Here is a 16,118-nt window from a genome sequence, read left to right on the forward strand (position 1 = left end):
CCAACACCAACACCAACACCAACACCAACACCAACATCAACACCAACACCAACACCAACACCAACACCAACACCAACAACACCAACAACAACAACAACAACAACAACAAATAAATCAATATAAAATCAAGTTATCCAATGAAAAATTCTCCTCTACCAGGTGCTCTCCCTGCGTCAGCCAGTCGAGAAATGCTACTGCCTGTCCGTGGGCAAGGTATACTACGGTACCAGTGTTATAGGGTTAGGTTAAACACGAAAAGTAGTTTTCTTTTTCACTGTCGTGACTTCTGAATACCCAATACCCATTCTACATATCCAGGTACTCTCATTGCGTCAGCCAGTCGAGAAATGCTACTGCCTGTCCGTGGGCAAGGTATACTACGGTACCAGTGTTATAGGGTTAGGTTAAACACGAAAAGTAGTTTTCTTTTTCACTGTCGTGACTTCTGAATACCCAATACCCATTCTACATATCCAGGTACTCTCCCTGCGTCAGCCAGTCGAGAAATGCTACTGCCTGTCCGTGGGCAAGGTATACTACGGTACCAGTGTTATTATAGGGTTAGGTTAAACACGAAAAGTAGTTTTCTTTTTCACTGTCGTGACTTCTGAATACCCAATACCCATTCTACATTTCCAGGTACTCTCATTGCGTCAGCCAGTCGAGAAATGCTACTGCCTGTCCGTGGGCAAGGTATACTACGGTACCAGTGTTATAGGGTTAGGTTAAACACGAAAAGTAGTTTTCTTTTTCACTGTCGTGACTTCCGAATACCCAATACCCATTCTACATTTCCAGGTACTCTCATTGCGTCAGCCAGTCGAGAAATGCTACTGCCTGTCCGTGGGCAAGGTTTCCTACGGGCGGGAGACCATCATCGTGGGTGCCCCCCCTAGCATACCGTCTGGTAGTGACTCCACAGAATACCCACCCACACACCGTCTTGTAGTGCATCATCTGAAGGGGGCGTGGACTACGAGTAATAGGGATGAGTTTCCTACGGGCGGGAGACCATCATCGTGGGTGCCCCTCCTAGCATACCCTCTGGTAGTGACTCCACAGAATACCCACCCACACACCGTCTTGTAGTGCATCATCTGAAGGGGGCGTGGACTACTAGTAATAGGGATGTGGTGTTTGCGTTGTTTGAGAGTTTCATGAAGAATCAGCAGTTGAAGAAGAATTTGTCGACGGCGGCGCTGAAAAGTAAGTTCCCTTGTCTCAGTATCCTTACACACTGCCTCGCCAACATAGATTCACCTCGTCGATTGAAATCCATGGACGGCCGTTCGACTATGTTTGGACGGGGTCGAGTCCGTCAAGGTGTGTTCAGGTTTTCCAACCAAGTTTCTCGCCTGGTCATTACATACTTTCCCCTTTGACCGGGAAAATATTCAAGGGTGACATACTGCGCAAGTTCTTAATCATGTAAGGAATTTTAGGAATTTTAATTGTGTTAAGCATAAATGCTTGTCACAAATGGCGTTCCCCGCTTAATGCACTACGCTAATTTTTTTGACTTGACTCGGACTCGAACCACCAACCTCCAGATCCGAAGTCCACCACGCTAACCACTGCACCACTGAGGTTGGTGTCCTTATAATAGTGATAATGTTAGTGATAGTAATGGTGATAATAATGATAATATGGACTATTTTTTTTATTTATTTTTACAAATTCACGGGGTATACGTAAACCCCAGTTTACAGGATTAAGTATTAAAAATAAAAATGAATTAAAACAGTAAATGTATAAAGTACTTAGGTAATAATAAAACAATGATAAAGATAATAAGAAGGGAAGATTAGGATTGACAATTGAGAGAGAAACAGAAGGGAAGAAGAACATTCTCTCCCCATTCTCAATCCAGGTATTGTGCAGTTCATTGAGATCTTAACTTTGTTAATGAAAAGGAGAAAAAATCAATGGTAGGGTCAGAAAGAAGGACAGCGTTTCCCAAACTAGCCATGCGGTCGGTCGGGGAATTAGCACGAATATTGGTAGATGCAATATCAGGACAAAATAGTTCAATATTTCTCGTGTTTTGAGTGTTAATCCGGATTTGAATTTGTTCGAGAAGATCAGGGCAGTCGATATTGTAATTTAGAATTTTAAAGAGAAACATGAAAAGATATTACGTCTCTGTTCAAGAGTTAGAAGATTATTTGCTTTTAGACTACGAGTAATAGGGATGTGGTGTTCGCGTTGTTTGAGAGTTTCATGAAGAATCAGCAGTTGAAGAAGAATTTGTCCACGGCGGCGCTGAAGAGTAAGTTCCCTTGTCTCAGTATCCTTACACACTGCCTCGCCAACATAGATTCACCTCGTCGATCGAAATCCATGGACGGCCGTTCGACTATGTTTGGACGGGGTCGAGTCCGTCAAGGTGTGTTCAGGTTTTCCAACCAAGTTTCTCGGCTGGTCATTGCATACTTTCCCCTTTGACCGAGAAAATATTCAAGGGTGACATACTGCGCAAGTCCTTAATCATGTAAGGAATTTTAATTGTGTTAAGCATAAATGCTGGTCACAAATGGCGTTCCCCGCTTAATGCACTACGCTAATTTTTTTGACTTGACTTGGACTCGAACCACCAACCTCCAGATCCGAAGTCCACCACGCCAACCACTGCACCACTGAGGTTGGTGTCCTTAATCATGTACACAGCTTAAGAGAGAATTTTGCTGAAATCAAAGTCGATCTCGAGTTATACTTAACTTTCTGTGGCGAAGCTCGGGCAACCCTCTAGTTTCTTCCAAGTCGAACCTGTCTAATTTGGAATCCAAGGGAGTGGCAATTTTTTCCCGCTTGTCCAGGTTTTTCAACCAAAAAAGTGTTTCCATTCGAAAATGAAGGGGCCACGATTTTTCCCCCATTTATCCAGGTTTCCCAGTCACAAAAGTGTCCCAGTTACATTACAAACAAAAGAGCCGGAAGCGCGCAGCTCGATCGTATACAAGGGAGCGCGAAGCGCGACCGCATGCATTAGAAAAAAGGAGTGAGATCCCCCACAAAATTAATCGTGAGCCACGATTTTTCGTGACTCTTCTGTTTATAACAGATAACACCCTTTTATCCAGTTTTCCCATTTAGACAGGTTCCGATTAGACAGGTTCGATTGTACTTTTAACGTGGCGTATGTTATGTTCCAGGTTTCCGTGCCAGTGATGCGTCGTCTACGCCACTGAAAGAGATCCCCCACAAAATTAATCGTGAGCCACGATTTTTCGTGACTCTTTTGTTTATAACAGATAACACCCTTTTATCCAGTTTTCCCATTTAGACATCAGGTTCTGATTAGACAGGTTCGATTGTACTTTTAACGTGGCGTGTGTTATGTTCCAGGTTTCCGTGCCAGTGATGCGTCGTCTACGCCACTGAAATCTCGATCTCGCAGTGTCGAAGGTCAGATAACACCTCCCTCCTCCTCTTCCCTTCAGTCTCAGGTAAAAAGTATGGGCGGACATAGAAAGCGTTTATTTTTTTCTCGAATAAAGTGCTATTTTTATTATTATTATTATTATTATTATTATTATTATTATTATTATTTTTCGTAAGTGATCTGTTATCTTAAACATTAGATACTTACCAGTGGTTCTGTGAACTGTAGAGCTCACTCAGATTCTTTTGCCCAAGCTGAGACTTTGCCTCAATGAGTGACCCTACGTAATACACATGTGTATACTGTATAGTGTATACACATCAAAACAGAAATTGAAAGTATCTACACGTCTTATGTAGGTACCTATATCTAAAAAAAGATGTGACACTGTTTTTTTTTTTATTTTCTTTTTTTTTCTTTTAAAATACCTATAAACCTGTCAAACCTGACTCTAAAATTACCAGCGTGTCGAGATGATTTGTTACCAACTTTTTGTGATTGGTTGTTGGCTTGTTGAGACAAGTTGTTACAGTCTTTTTGTGAATTTACCAGCGTGTCGAGATGATTTGTTACCAACTTTTTGTGATTGGTTGTTGGCTTGTTGAGACAAGTTGTTACAGTTATTTTGTGGTGGATTTTCAGCAGAGTGCTGTGATAAGGCACGGCCATTGGATGAAAGGTTAGCACGATCATTTTGTAAAGTATTGTTAACGGTGTTGCTTTTACCGTCTTTTTGTGGTAGCTTGTTGGATTTACTGCCGAATAGTTCCTTGGAGTCTTGCTCTGCGAGATAATTAACTTCCTTGAAGAATTGCTCGATGTCTCCCAATGACAAATTACTATCGTTTTGCTGGTACGATCATTTTGTAAAGTAAGGTTGGCACGATCATTTTGTAAAGTATTGTTAACGGTGTTGCTTTTACCGTCTTTTTGTGGTAGCTTGTTGGATTTACTGCCGAATATTTCCTTGGAGTCTTGCTCTGCGAGATAATTAACTTCCTTGAAGAATTGCTCGATGTCTCCCAATGACAAATTACTATCGTTTTGCTGTGCTGGATTTTTATTTGAGAATTGCTTGCGTTTATTCTTGGATAGTTTGTTGTCATCTTGCTTTGCTAGATAATTAACGTCCTTGAAACTTTGTTCAATGCTGCCACTCAGTTTTAAATCTTTCCCGTGTTGCGGAGCTGGATTTTTACTTGATCGCTTAAGGCCGTCACTCAACGTCAAATTGTTACCGTCTCTGAACAACTCACATTCGCCTAAAAAATCAAATTGAAGAAGGGTTGATTTTGAACCTTTTTTTTTTTTCAAGAATTGGGATTATTTTTGTAGATAGAACAGAAGGGTATACAAGGGTCATAAATGCGGAAATTTATCTATTGCAATGTTCAAAAGTTTGAGACCAAAATTGGACCTGGTACACCAAATTTCAAGGATCGACGTGTCTTGATTCAAGGAACTCAAAATTTCAGAGTTCATCGAAATCGGACCAGGCAATCGCGAGTTATAGCGGAACAAATAAACACATAAATAAACAAACAAACAAACAAACAAACAAACAAACATCTAGATCAAATGCAAAACGGTCGAGTTAAAACATAGACCTTCACTTCGTTCGGTCAACAAGTGCTGTATTTGCCAGCGGCAATAGTACGTTGAATGGATTAATTCCCTATGGATCACTGAAGTTAAGCAGCGATGCGCGTGGTTACTATCCGGATGAGTGACTATCTAGGTAATTGCGTTCTGCTGGCTTTCTCCGCAAAAGATCAACAGGAAGGCCAAGGAATATGTATATGACTGACATAAAGCGGTGGACTGGATTCTCATCATTGGAAATAATCAAAAAAATCTAAAATCAAGAGAGGAAACTGCCATAATGATCGCCAACCTTCAATAATAGATCAGTTGCGCTTACTTGGGTGATGTTTCAAAGTCTTAGAGCAGGAAAAATGAGGACCAACGAAATTTTTCTTTTTCTTCTACGACTTCTAGATACCGAGATGAATCGATTTAAAAAATGCCGGTAAATCTTGAACTTTGACGTCACGGCATACGCTCCCGTAGGCGATGACGAACTAAGCAAACTAGGCTGGCCTAAAGACTTTTAACTTTTAATAGTTATACTTTGACGTTAAACCCCATTGAAAATTTGATCACAATAATAGTAGTGGAGTAAAGGTACTATTGTGTCCGCCTTCGATCGATGTGCCATCAGGAAGTAGTACTTTGTTACCGTCTTCGAGTGATATGTACTTGCCGTCAAATGAGCTCTTTATGTCATGGGAGCTCCCTTTGCCGGCGTTAAGTGAGACTTTGGATTTGGTGGCTTTTCGGTTCTTACTGTTGGCGTTACTGGATTTTAATGCATTCTGGAGTTCCGGAACTCCTGGTACACTCGAGTGGTCAGAGACTTCTGCGGACTTTTTGGTGGACTTAGATTTTAGCTTTCTACTGGGATACTTTGACGTTAAACCCCATTGAAAATTTGATCACAATAATAGTAGTGGAGTAAAGGTACGGCGGGAATCGAACCCGCGGCCTAGCGCTTACAAGGCAGACGCGCTACCAACTAAGCAAACTAGGCTGGTCTAAAGACTTTTAACTTTTAATAGTTCTGTTATACTTTGACGTTAAACCCCATTGAAAATTTGATCACAATAATAGTAGTGGAGTAAAGGTACTCTTTAGTCCTATTTGAACAGTATAAATAAGCACTATTATTTGATGATTACTATTAAATTATTATTTCCAGGTTCAAGTTCAGAACACACCATCCCCTATGTCCAAATTACAGTCAGGTCAGGCGGCTTCCATGTTACAGCAACTTATAGCGGAAGTTGAAAATAAGGCGGTTGTGTTTTCGGACGATTTGAGTGCTCAGACCCGAGAACAGCATTTACAGGTGACATACAAATCAGTATTTAAACTGCGCCAAGGAAAGAAGACAATCGAAAACTTGAACCCCTTTGGTTTGATAGAGGGAACTCTGTAACTGCGAAGGTCTGTAGAGGTTATTCTGTTTCTGTGCATCTGGCAAGGTCTCGTTTACAGCGTCTACTTGCGTCGTCTTACCATCAGGAACCGTCTCAGTTGGATTTCCACCTGTGTGTTCACCAGTTGGTTTCGGACTGACGGCAAGGCTGTTCGTGGAGTTCTTTATCCATTTGAAGTTGCTTTGGTACGGCGATATTCGGGTCTTGTCGATATTCGTCTTTGGCTCGTTTTGTGGAGCATGTTGAGAAGATGGTTTCAAAGCGTTCTGACTGACGTTTCTAATTGTGGCAGAACTTCGCCTCTCAGACTCCTGGGACATGTCACGTTTCAGTGTCTTCATCAAGTCGTATCGCTTTCTTTTGTTTGCGGACGAGTTCTTTTTGACCAAGAAAGGTTTCAGAACATAACACTGGTCTCTCGTGAGTTTCCATGTCGCTCAGAGACAGATTTCGCACGGGAAGTTTAGAATTTCTTCGGAGCTTTCTTCGCTTAGAGTACTTGCTTTTCGTGTAGAGGTTCTTCTGTTTCTGTGCATCTGGCAAGGTCTCGTTTACAGCGTCTACTTGCGTCGTCTTACCATCAGGAACCGTCTCAGTTATTGTCCTGAAAGCGAAGACAGAAGGAAGACGGGATAGGAGAAAGCCAGCCGTTCGGCCTAGCGCTTACAAGGCAGACGCGCTACCAACCAAGGCTGACTAATCCCATCTTTAAACTGCGTTAAGAAAAGAAAGCCAGCCTAGATAGCTTGGTTGCTAGCTCGTCTGCCTTGTAAGCGCTTGGCCGCGGGTTCGATTCTCGCCCGGGGCGGATTTTATCCTGAACGGATAATGTTCGTTCTCGGAATTGTCCTGAAAGCGAAGACAGAAGGAAGACGGGATAGGAGAAAGCCAGCCGTTCGGCCTAGCGCTTACAAGACACACGCGCTACCAACCAAGGCTGGCTAATCCCATCTTTAAACTGCGTTAAGAAAAGAAAGTCAGCCTAGTTGGCTTGGTTGCTAGCTCGTCAGGACGGACAGCTTTGACATGAGTTGGTTAACGAGTATCCCGGATGAGGTGAAGCTGCTGGAGAGTTCCGTTCGTTCGCTCAACGTTTCCAACGTGTGTTCGTACGCATCGCTGAACACTTTGCGTCCCTCGCTGTCGAACATGTAGGTGTCGAGCATTTCAAGATCGTCTTCTTCTTTGAGGGAGTTATCGTCAGAATTCTCGTTAGATGTGTCTTGGCTGGAGGAGCTTGTAGTTCCCGTGCTGGTAGAACTACTCATGACTTCGGATACTTCATCGGATCTTTTGATCTCGCCCATATTTTCAACTAGATTGTCCTCATCATTGATCGTACTTTCTGAAATATTCGCAATAGTTTTGATTCACTCTGGAGTTCCGGAACTCCTGGTACACTCAAGTGGTCAGAGGCTTCTGCGGACTTTTTGGTGGACTTAGATTTTAGCTTTCTACTGGGAGATTTTCCTTTTGGCGCTTTCCCAACGATGGTCAGGGAAGGATGTATGTTCAGAGTTTCCATGTCGCTCAGAGACAGATTTCGCACGGGAAGTTTAGAATTTCTTCGGAGCTTTCTTCGCTTAGAGTACTTGCTTTTCGTGTAGCGGGAGAGGTTCTTCTGTTTCTGTGCATCTGGCAAGGTCTCGTTTACAGCGTCTACTTGCGTCGTCTTACCATCAGGAACCGTCTCAGTTGGATTTCCACCTGTGTGTTCACCAGTTGGTTTCGGACTGACGGCAAGGCTGTTCGTGGAGTTCTTTATCCATTTGAAGTTGCTTTGGTACGGCGATATTCGGGTCTTGTCGATATTCGTCTTTGGCTCGTTTTGTGGAGCATGTTGAGAAGATGGTTTCAAAGCGTTCTGATAGACGTTTCTAATTGTGGCAGAACTTGGCCTCTCAGACTCCTGGGACATGTCACGTTTCAGTGTCTTCATCAAGTCGTATCGCTTTCTTTTGTTTGCGGACGAGTTCTTTTTGACCAAGAAAGGTTTCAGAACATAACACTGGTCTCTCGTCTGTATGAAGATCTTGTTTTGCACCTCCAGTTGTATTTGGTCCGCGTGAAAGTTGAATCCTTGTTTGAGGAGCGTGAGGGATTTTATTTCGGAAGAGCATATGTTAATTGTGGACCCTATATCTTTGGCACTAGGTGCTATTTGACTTCTTCTGAATGTCCCGTGAGGGATTTTATTTCGGAAGAGCATATGTTAATTGTGGACCCTATATCTTTGGCACTAGGTGCTATTTGACTTCTTCTGAATGTCTCGTTCTTTCGAGAAGGCATTCGTGTAACTTTCGACGGTAAATCTTAGTTGATCTTGATCCAACGACAGAAGTATGTCGTGCGGAATAACACTGGGACCGTTGCTTTGAAGTTCACTAGTCGTAAAAGAAGTGCTTTTGTTTTCCAAATTATGGCTTGGTATTTCTGTTAGTATTGGTTCATTTGTGATTACACTTGGTTGAGTTTCTCTATCAACAAGACCTTGCTCATGTTTCATTTGATTGTCCTCATTGTCATCTTTTATGTCAAGTGATTCTTTGTCTATACGGACAGTACTTTCGTTCGCTTCCATATTGAGTGTCTCATTGCTGTCATCTTTTATGTCAAGTGATTCTTTGTCTATACGGACAGTACTTTCGTTCGCTTCCATATTGAGTGTCTCATTGCTCTCATTAGTTTGTGTAGTGATTGAAAACTCTTTGACAGCTGCTCTATCAACAATCTTTTCATCGATGGAGGCTATTTCATAAATAGTGCTTACGGTTTTATCAGATCTGTCTACTTTGTGTTCGTTAACTATTGTTTTGTCCATTGGTGATATTTTATTTAGAGTACTTACGGATTCATAAGATCTGTCTATTTTGTCATTACTTTCCATGTCATCGTTTAGATCTTCACTCTTGCTAAGTAGTTTATCTAGTTCACGCATTGACATAATCCCCAGAGATGAGCTTGCTTACGGAATCATAAGATTTGTCTATTTTGTTATTACTTTCCATGTCATCGTTTAGATCTTCACTCTTGCTAAGTAGTTTATCTAGTTCACGCATTGACATAATCCCCAGAGATGAGCTTGAACTGGCTCATCGCTTTGGTCAACAGCCAGGTTCTACTCAAAGGCTGCGAAACCAAAGGCTATGTCATAGTGAGTGCCGCCAAAGCGGAAATTCTGCAGCGAGTACATCGGCCGGTTTGGAAAGATAGAATTCTGGTGTCGAAAACAACCTGGATTGGGTCCCTAGGTAAGTTATTATAGTGATATGCTGAGATATCATATGTGAAAGAAGCCAAAAGCTAAGTAAACCAAAGGCTACCGTCATAGTGAGTGCCGTTAAAGCGGAAATACTGCAATGGGCCTGTGTGGAAAGATAGAATTCTGGTGTCGAAAACAACCTGGATTGTATCCTTGGGTAAGTTTCTTGGGTGTGATTAGAAGATTGATGTAGAATTTAACTAATAAAAAACATTGCTACCTAGTTTCTCATACCGGATGAAATGTATTTTACCTGGATATTAATAATGATAATAATAACAACAATAATAATAGTAATATCTTCTTGTTGAGAGATGACTCCCTCTTTGGTAACAAGGGTCAGGTGGTAGAGAACGTCTAGTGGTGCCTTTCCGGTCATGAGGGCACTTTTATTATCATAATGTGCACATAACTGTGCTCCGCCTTGTTTAGAGGAAACATGCGAGAGAAAGCAATAAATAAACTAACTCTGTCAAATAAAATATAAATGCTAGCATGTAAGAAACACTCCTTTTATTTAAAGCGACACTTCCAAAGTCATTTATTATCATAATGTGCACATAACTGTGCTCCGCCTTGTTTAGAGGAAACATGCGAGAGAAAGCAGTAAATAAACTAACTCTGTCAAATAAAATATAAATGCTAGCATGTAAGAAACACTCCTTTTATTTAAAGCGACACTTCCAAAGTCATTTACTCCTCGCCTTCCCCATGTTATCCAGAATAGCACTCCTCTGAGTGAACTCTATCTTACCCTATTTGATTATGAGAGGATAGAACAACAGATATACTCCGCACTCCTTGATATATTCAGCATTTGGGGAACCGGAATGCTGATATAAAACAAACCCATTTTATTTGGACCGACCCTTACATGCCCGTGAACTCCTCTTGTGTCCAATCTTATGCAGTATAACACTCCTCCTCAGGGCGAACTGTCTATCCCGTTCACTATGCGAAGAAATGCTCTCGGCGCACGATGTCTTGCTGGTGTACGGGGTTCGACTCTCTTTCCGGTTCGAAGTCATCTTGCTTTTGTCCAAGGTCATCTTGCTCTTGCCCAAGGTCGTTCCAGACTTTCCCAAAGTCGATTTGCTGATGCCCAGACTGGCTTTTTTGGTGGCCAAGCTCGGTTTAATTGCTTTCACGAGAGTTTTACTTGTGCCCATATTAGTTTTACTTGTGCCTAAGATCGCTTTACTTGTGTCTAAAGTCATTTTACTTGTGCCCAATGTCATTTTACTTGTGCTCAAGGTATTTTTACTTGTGCCCAAGATTTTACTAGTGCCAAAGGTCATTTTACTTGTTTTCAAGGCCATTTTATCAATTCCTAGCTTTACTTGTGCCTAAGATCGCTTTACTTGTGTCTAAAGTCATTTTACTTGTGCCCAATGTCATTTTACATGTGCTCAAGGTATTTTTACTTGTGCCCAAGATTTTACTAGTGCCAAAGGTCATTTTACTTGTTTTCAAGGCCATTTTATCAATTCCTGTGGTCTTTTTGTCTTTACTCCTTCCCATGGCTTTGATTCGACATTTGCTAGTTGGAATGTCCTTGAGGGTTGGATATTGCTTGGTTGTTTTAATCTTTCCCAGGGTCATTTTACTCTTGTGGAAGGTCATCTTATCCATTCCCAAGGTTGTTTTATTTGTGTTCAAGATTTTACTAGTGTCCATAGTCATTTTACTAGTGTCCAAAGTTATTTTATCCATTCCCAAGGTCGTTTTAATTGTGCCCAAGGTTATATTATCCATTAAGTTCGTTTTACTTATATCCAAGGTACTTGTTTGCAAGGTCGTCTCATCTCTTCCCAAAGTCAAAGTCAAACACATCCCTGACCATGTTTTGCATGAAGGAAATGGATTTGAATAGGACGGTTTCCGTGTCTATCTGTTTCACTTGAATAGGCGTTATAGACAAATTGATCCTGTTACACGTTATCGGATGCTGTGCCTGTTTGTAACTTATGAGGATTGGGACTCTTCTCTTGAGCTCTATGTAGCATTGCTCCAACAGCGTCAGATATTCAAAGTGGTTGTCTACTTTGATGAAAAGGATCCGTTGCATAATATGATCATTGATGACGCTCCTGTTCAGCCCGATTCTCATGGTGGACTTTTCCCTGGTGAGTGTCTGCATCACGGAGAACAGATGGCATAACATTGCGTTCAACCTGAACGGGGTCACGGTTGCCACCATTCTGTTGTTGTTTATCAGCTGCGCTTTCTTCAAAGAGACGCGCTTCAGTTTGACTTTTTTGATTTTGATCTTCTTGTGGACGTTGTGTTTGATGGCCGTCTTCAGTCTCAGTCGTGGCAGGATCTTGTCCGGCAGGACGTGGATTTCAGACGAGTACGTCGTGTTTTGAAGAGTCAGGTCCGGACATAGGACGTGGTTGCTGAAGTCTTTGAACACGAGGTTCTTGTGCCTTCTACCCGAATGTTCACTAGAGGGACTTCCTCCTCTTTTCGACACACGCGAATCTTTCTCAGTGGAATTTCTTCGGATCTTCTTTTCGATTTTGTTGCGGATCTTCTTTTTGATTTTGTTCCCTGCGTTGCGAAAACTCTGCATGACCCCGTTGTTCATGATTCTGTTCTCTCCGTGTCTGGATTTGCCACTCCCTTTCGTCGCTTTACGTCCATTCGCCTCACCGTAGACGACAGTGTTGATGTCTTCGTCTCGGGTATCATTCGTCCCCGCTATGTTCCAAACTTTCCCTTCCCGCATCTCTATCGCGTTCGGCACGTCGCTTGTTGGTAGCTGTAACGTCAGAATCGGCTTGTAACACTTCTTCAACGGCGTTATATTCTGGAGGACGCTGATTTTACCCTTCTTGATTGTCTCTTCCACGGCTTTCTGAAGTTGTGGCAACTTGGTTTCTTGTATTTCGTACAACTTCTCGAGGCTTTTCACCTGTCTGGCGCCCTCGTATAGCTTTTCCAGATGGTCCCGGATGTTTTCTTCCTTGTAAATCGTTACTGTGGTTGCAAACATGTCTTCGTTCAGTAGAATGTCATGACGGGCAGGATTTGTTCCTAATGCTGTATTTTCATTGACTTGTCTTTCCGTTGCGTTATCTTTCAGTTCATTTTCGTAGCGTTTGCTTTTGCCGTCAAAGTCCATAGCAGCGTTTCTCCTTACAGTCAAATCTCCAGCGTTGGGACTTCTGTCAATATTCATACCATCTTCAGAAGCGCTTCTCCGTACCGTCACTTCCCTGGGGTTGGACCTTTCTCCTTCAACCACTTCAGAGTGGCTATCAGTTGCGCCATTGCGGTCATTCTCGACGCTCAGAAAGTTTCGCGCGCACTTGACAAAGTTGTTCTCGGTTTTGCTCTCGAAATAGAACGCCAGTTTCGAGTCGATTTTCACATTGCTTTGTTTTCGCTTTCGATCGACATAGTCGCCAGTATCGGGACTTGTCCACGGTTTGCTAAAGTTGAGTTTTTCCAAGCTCAGGTTGCTGTGACTGGTGCACTTGCAGAGACTTTGCGCTTTCAAGTGGGCCTTGAGATCCCGGGAGCTCGCTGTAAAATTAACACATAGATTTAGTGCGCCAGCCTAGGTAACTTGGAAGGTAGCACGTCTTGTAAGCGATAGGTCGTGGATTTGATTCCCACCTGAGGCGAACTATATCCTAAACCGATAAGGATAACCGATAATTGTTCTCGTCATAGTGCATAGAGCTCTCTACCGGGAGTATAGATCACTCATTGCTTGTGTATACTACTCTATGAACTCGATAGACTCCGTAGAGAGTGGTCTCACGAGACCAAGTCTAGCGAAAAATTCCATCTACAGTGTATTGGCACCTTAAGAAATGCTAAAAATTTAATTACTTACTCGAATCGATCTCGTAGTCCGCTCCGTGATGTTCGATTGATGAGCAATCGTTTCTCGCGACCTTCTGATTTCCGAATACGATTCGAAACGATTTTCCGGAAATGGCCGATCCCACCCGATTCGTCTGGACGATGCTTTCGTTCATCTCCGTGGTGCGTCGGTTCGAACAACTCGAGAATATGTTCTTGGGTCGCCTAAAGACCAAGAAAAAGGTTCAAAGTTAAGTACAAAGCTGTGTCCACACATAGTCGACCGCCTCGATCGACGAGGTGAATCCATATTGTCCAGGTAGTGTAGGGTTTCAGTCGACGTCGAACGACTATCGATCGACGGGGTCGACGATGTGTGGACACAGCTCAGGGATCAAGACATCAACGTTAGGATCCAGAGTCCACCGCGTTAACCACTGAGATTGATCTTATGATCGAAAGTGGTTGACTACTGATGAAATGAAATTAGAAGAGATTCAAAAGTAGATACCTTTTTCGGCTGTTCGAAGTGAATGGGCGCGAGATGGACGTGATGTCAAGTAAAGGTCGAAAAATCGAGACGCAGCTTTGAGCCTTTTTCTTTTCGGCGCCGCCGACCTTCGTCGCGAAGAGTTGGGGACTGTTTTGAAGCGCTTTCTTGATCTGTCGGGTGACCACTTCGGAAGAATTGAGAGGCTCCCAGATGTCGTCCCCAATACAGGTCGCTGGAACCGAAGAGGTGGGGCTATTAGACGAAAAAGGACTTTCCTAAAAACATTTTTTTTTTTTATTTGAGAGAGGTTCAACATCACTGTATACCAAGTTTTTTAGTGACGGGGATTTAGCCCTTCATTCGGCGACAAGCTGCCCGCCTCCTCACATTAACCTCACCCAGCCTGAGTAGGTTCTGGAAAAGCCAGCACGCGACTGTCCTGATGGTCATCCTCCATACGGATACCAATCACGTTGCTTAACTTCAGTGATCCCTTGGGATTGGAACTGGGAAAAGCTAGCAGCACGTGACTGCCCAAATGGTCACCCATTCGGATACCAACCACGCGATTTGGTGCTTAACTTAACCATTTTAATTATAAACCTTCGTAGATTCGTATAAGCTTAACCCAACTTTTAGAGCTGTTTGCCCGTACACCCAAGCCTCAGAGTGGGCTCACCTGTCAGACTATTGCGTGTAGATCTCTTCCGAATACTGCTGGTACGGACAGACCTCCCAGATGTAGACGTATCCGTGGACTCTTTAAACACCACCGAACTCTCCGTCTCCTTCCCATCCAGACGGTTCTCCTTGTACGTCACCTTACGAGACTGCTCAGTCCACGGTTTCAATTTCATCTGGACTTGACCGGGCTGTTCCGTCCTCTGTGCGTCTTTCACCGAGTCGCTGCACGGTTTGGAGTTCCCTCGACGTCGGCCGGGCTCGGGATCGTCCGGCCTCACTCGAGTCTTCACGGCGCTGCCCTTGTATTGGAACGTGACGTACTCTTCGGTTTGCTTTCGGGTTAGTTCGTGAGGGCGCTCTTTGTGGTGGTTCTGTACTGGAGCCTCCTTCATCGGAGTTTTGCCTTTGTATTGAAACACCATCTCTTCTGTCCTCTCTTGGTGAGCTCTGCATTTATCTGTTTTCTCTTGCTGAGCTCCGCATTTATCACCATTTCGTTGACCTCTGTTCTCCTTTTCTCGTCGGATACCAGCCACGCGATTTGGTGCTTAAGTGATCCATTTTAACTATAAACCCTCTTAGGTTTATATAAGCTTAACCCAAATTTTAGAGCTGTTTTCCCCTACACCTAAGCATCAGAGTGTGCTTTTTGTGTACGGGCTCACCTGTCAGACTGTTGCGTGTAGATCTCTTGCGGATTCTGCTGGTACGGACAGACCTCCCGGATGTGGACGTGTCCGTGGACTCTTTAAACACCACCGAACTTTCCGTGTCCTTCCCATCTAGACGGTTCTCCTTATAGGTCACTTTCCAAGACTGCTCAGTCCACGGTTTTAATTTCATCTGGACTTGTCCGGGCTGTTCCGTCCTCTGTGCGACTTTCACCGAGTCGCTGCACGGTTTGGAGTTCCCTCGACGTCGGCCGTGCTCGGGTTCGTCCGGCCGCACTCGGGTTTTCACTGCGCTTCCCTTGTACTGAAATTTGACGTACTCTTCGGTTTGCTTTCGCGCTAGTTTGTGAGGGCGCTCTTTGTGGTGGTTCTGTATTGCAGGCTCCTTCCCCGGGACTTTCCCTTTGTATTGAAACACCATCTCTTCTGTCTTTTCTTGGTGAGCTCTGCATTTATCTGTTTTCTCTTGCTGAGCTCCGCATTTATCACCATTTCGTTGACCTCTGTTCTCCTTTTCTTGCAGGCCGAATGGAGGGTGAAATTAACAAAATCGTCTGGTCAAGAAACTTACCTTAAATTCGCACTCCTTTTACCAACTTCTCTTTTTCAATTTGGTTTAAATTTCAAACCAAATTTCGATTCTTGGTGGGATATTCACAACCTATTTCTTAAAACTTTCGAAAAAAAAGCGTTTTTTTTATGTGTGAATAAACTTGGATAATAGGAAAGGGAAAGTTGTTTTTACTGAGAATTTTAGAATAAAATAGAATAGAATAAAGTTCATTGTAATATTATGTTACAAAGGTTGGCC

General features: G+C 43.1%; 4 protein-coding genes across 4 annotated transcripts; 1 reads left to right on the forward strand and 3 right to left on the reverse strand.

The window, feature by feature from the left end:
• Positions 1–159: 159 nt before the first annotated feature.
• On the forward strand, positions 160–6,380 carry LOC103520398 (the record flags this gene model as incomplete). Its single annotated transcript, XM_008485487.1, has 8 exons — positions 160–213; positions 319–372; positions 478–531; positions 640–693; positions 799–907; positions 994–1,206; positions 3,346–3,446; positions 6,141–6,380. Coding segments are annotated over 8 exons (879 nt in total), but the record flags the coding sequence as incomplete, so codon positions are not given.
• A 322-nt stretch (positions 6,381–6,702) lies between these two features.
• LOC113472008 lies at positions 6,703–8,590 on the reverse strand. The gene is made up of 2 exons (XM_026831534.1): positions 8,059–8,590; positions 6,703–6,959 (listed from the first exon to the last, which is right to left on the reverse strand). The coding sequence occupies exons 1-2, from the start codon at positions 8,588–8,590 to the stop codon at positions 6,703–6,705; spliced, it is 789 nt and encodes a 262-aa protein (XP_026687335.1).
• Positions 8,591–8,620: 30 nt separating this feature from the next.
• Positions 8,621–9,459, reverse strand: LOC113472009. The gene is made up of 2 exons (XM_026831535.1): positions 9,390–9,459; positions 8,621–9,268 (listed from the first exon to the last, which is right to left on the reverse strand). The coding sequence occupies exons 1-2, from the start codon at positions 9,444–9,446 to the stop codon at positions 8,621–8,623; spliced, it is 705 nt and encodes a 234-aa protein (XP_026687336.1). The 5' UTR covers positions 9,447–9,459.
• Positions 9,460–11,444: 1,985 nt separating this feature from the next.
• On the reverse strand, positions 11,445–15,728 carry LOC103520399. The gene is made up of 5 exons (XM_008485488.1): positions 15,302–15,728; positions 14,632–15,153; positions 13,971–14,184; positions 13,491–13,684; positions 11,445–13,174 (listed from the first exon to the last, which is right to left on the reverse strand). Exons 1-5 carry the CDS (start codon positions 15,726–15,728, stop codon positions 11,445–11,447), a joined length of 3,087 nt encoding a protein of 1,028 aa, XP_008483710.1.
• Between the last annotated feature and the right edge of the window lie 390 nt (positions 15,729–16,118).

The sequence above is a fragment of the Diaphorina citri genome, unplaced genomic scaffold (genome assembly GCF_000475195.1).
Source record: "Diaphorina citri unplaced genomic scaffold, Diaci psyllid genome assembly version 1.1 scaffold3574, whole genome shotgun sequence".
In the NCBI taxonomy this organism is placed as follows: domain Eukaryota; kingdom Metazoa; phylum Arthropoda; class Insecta; order Hemiptera; family Psyllidae; genus Diaphorina; species Diaphorina citri.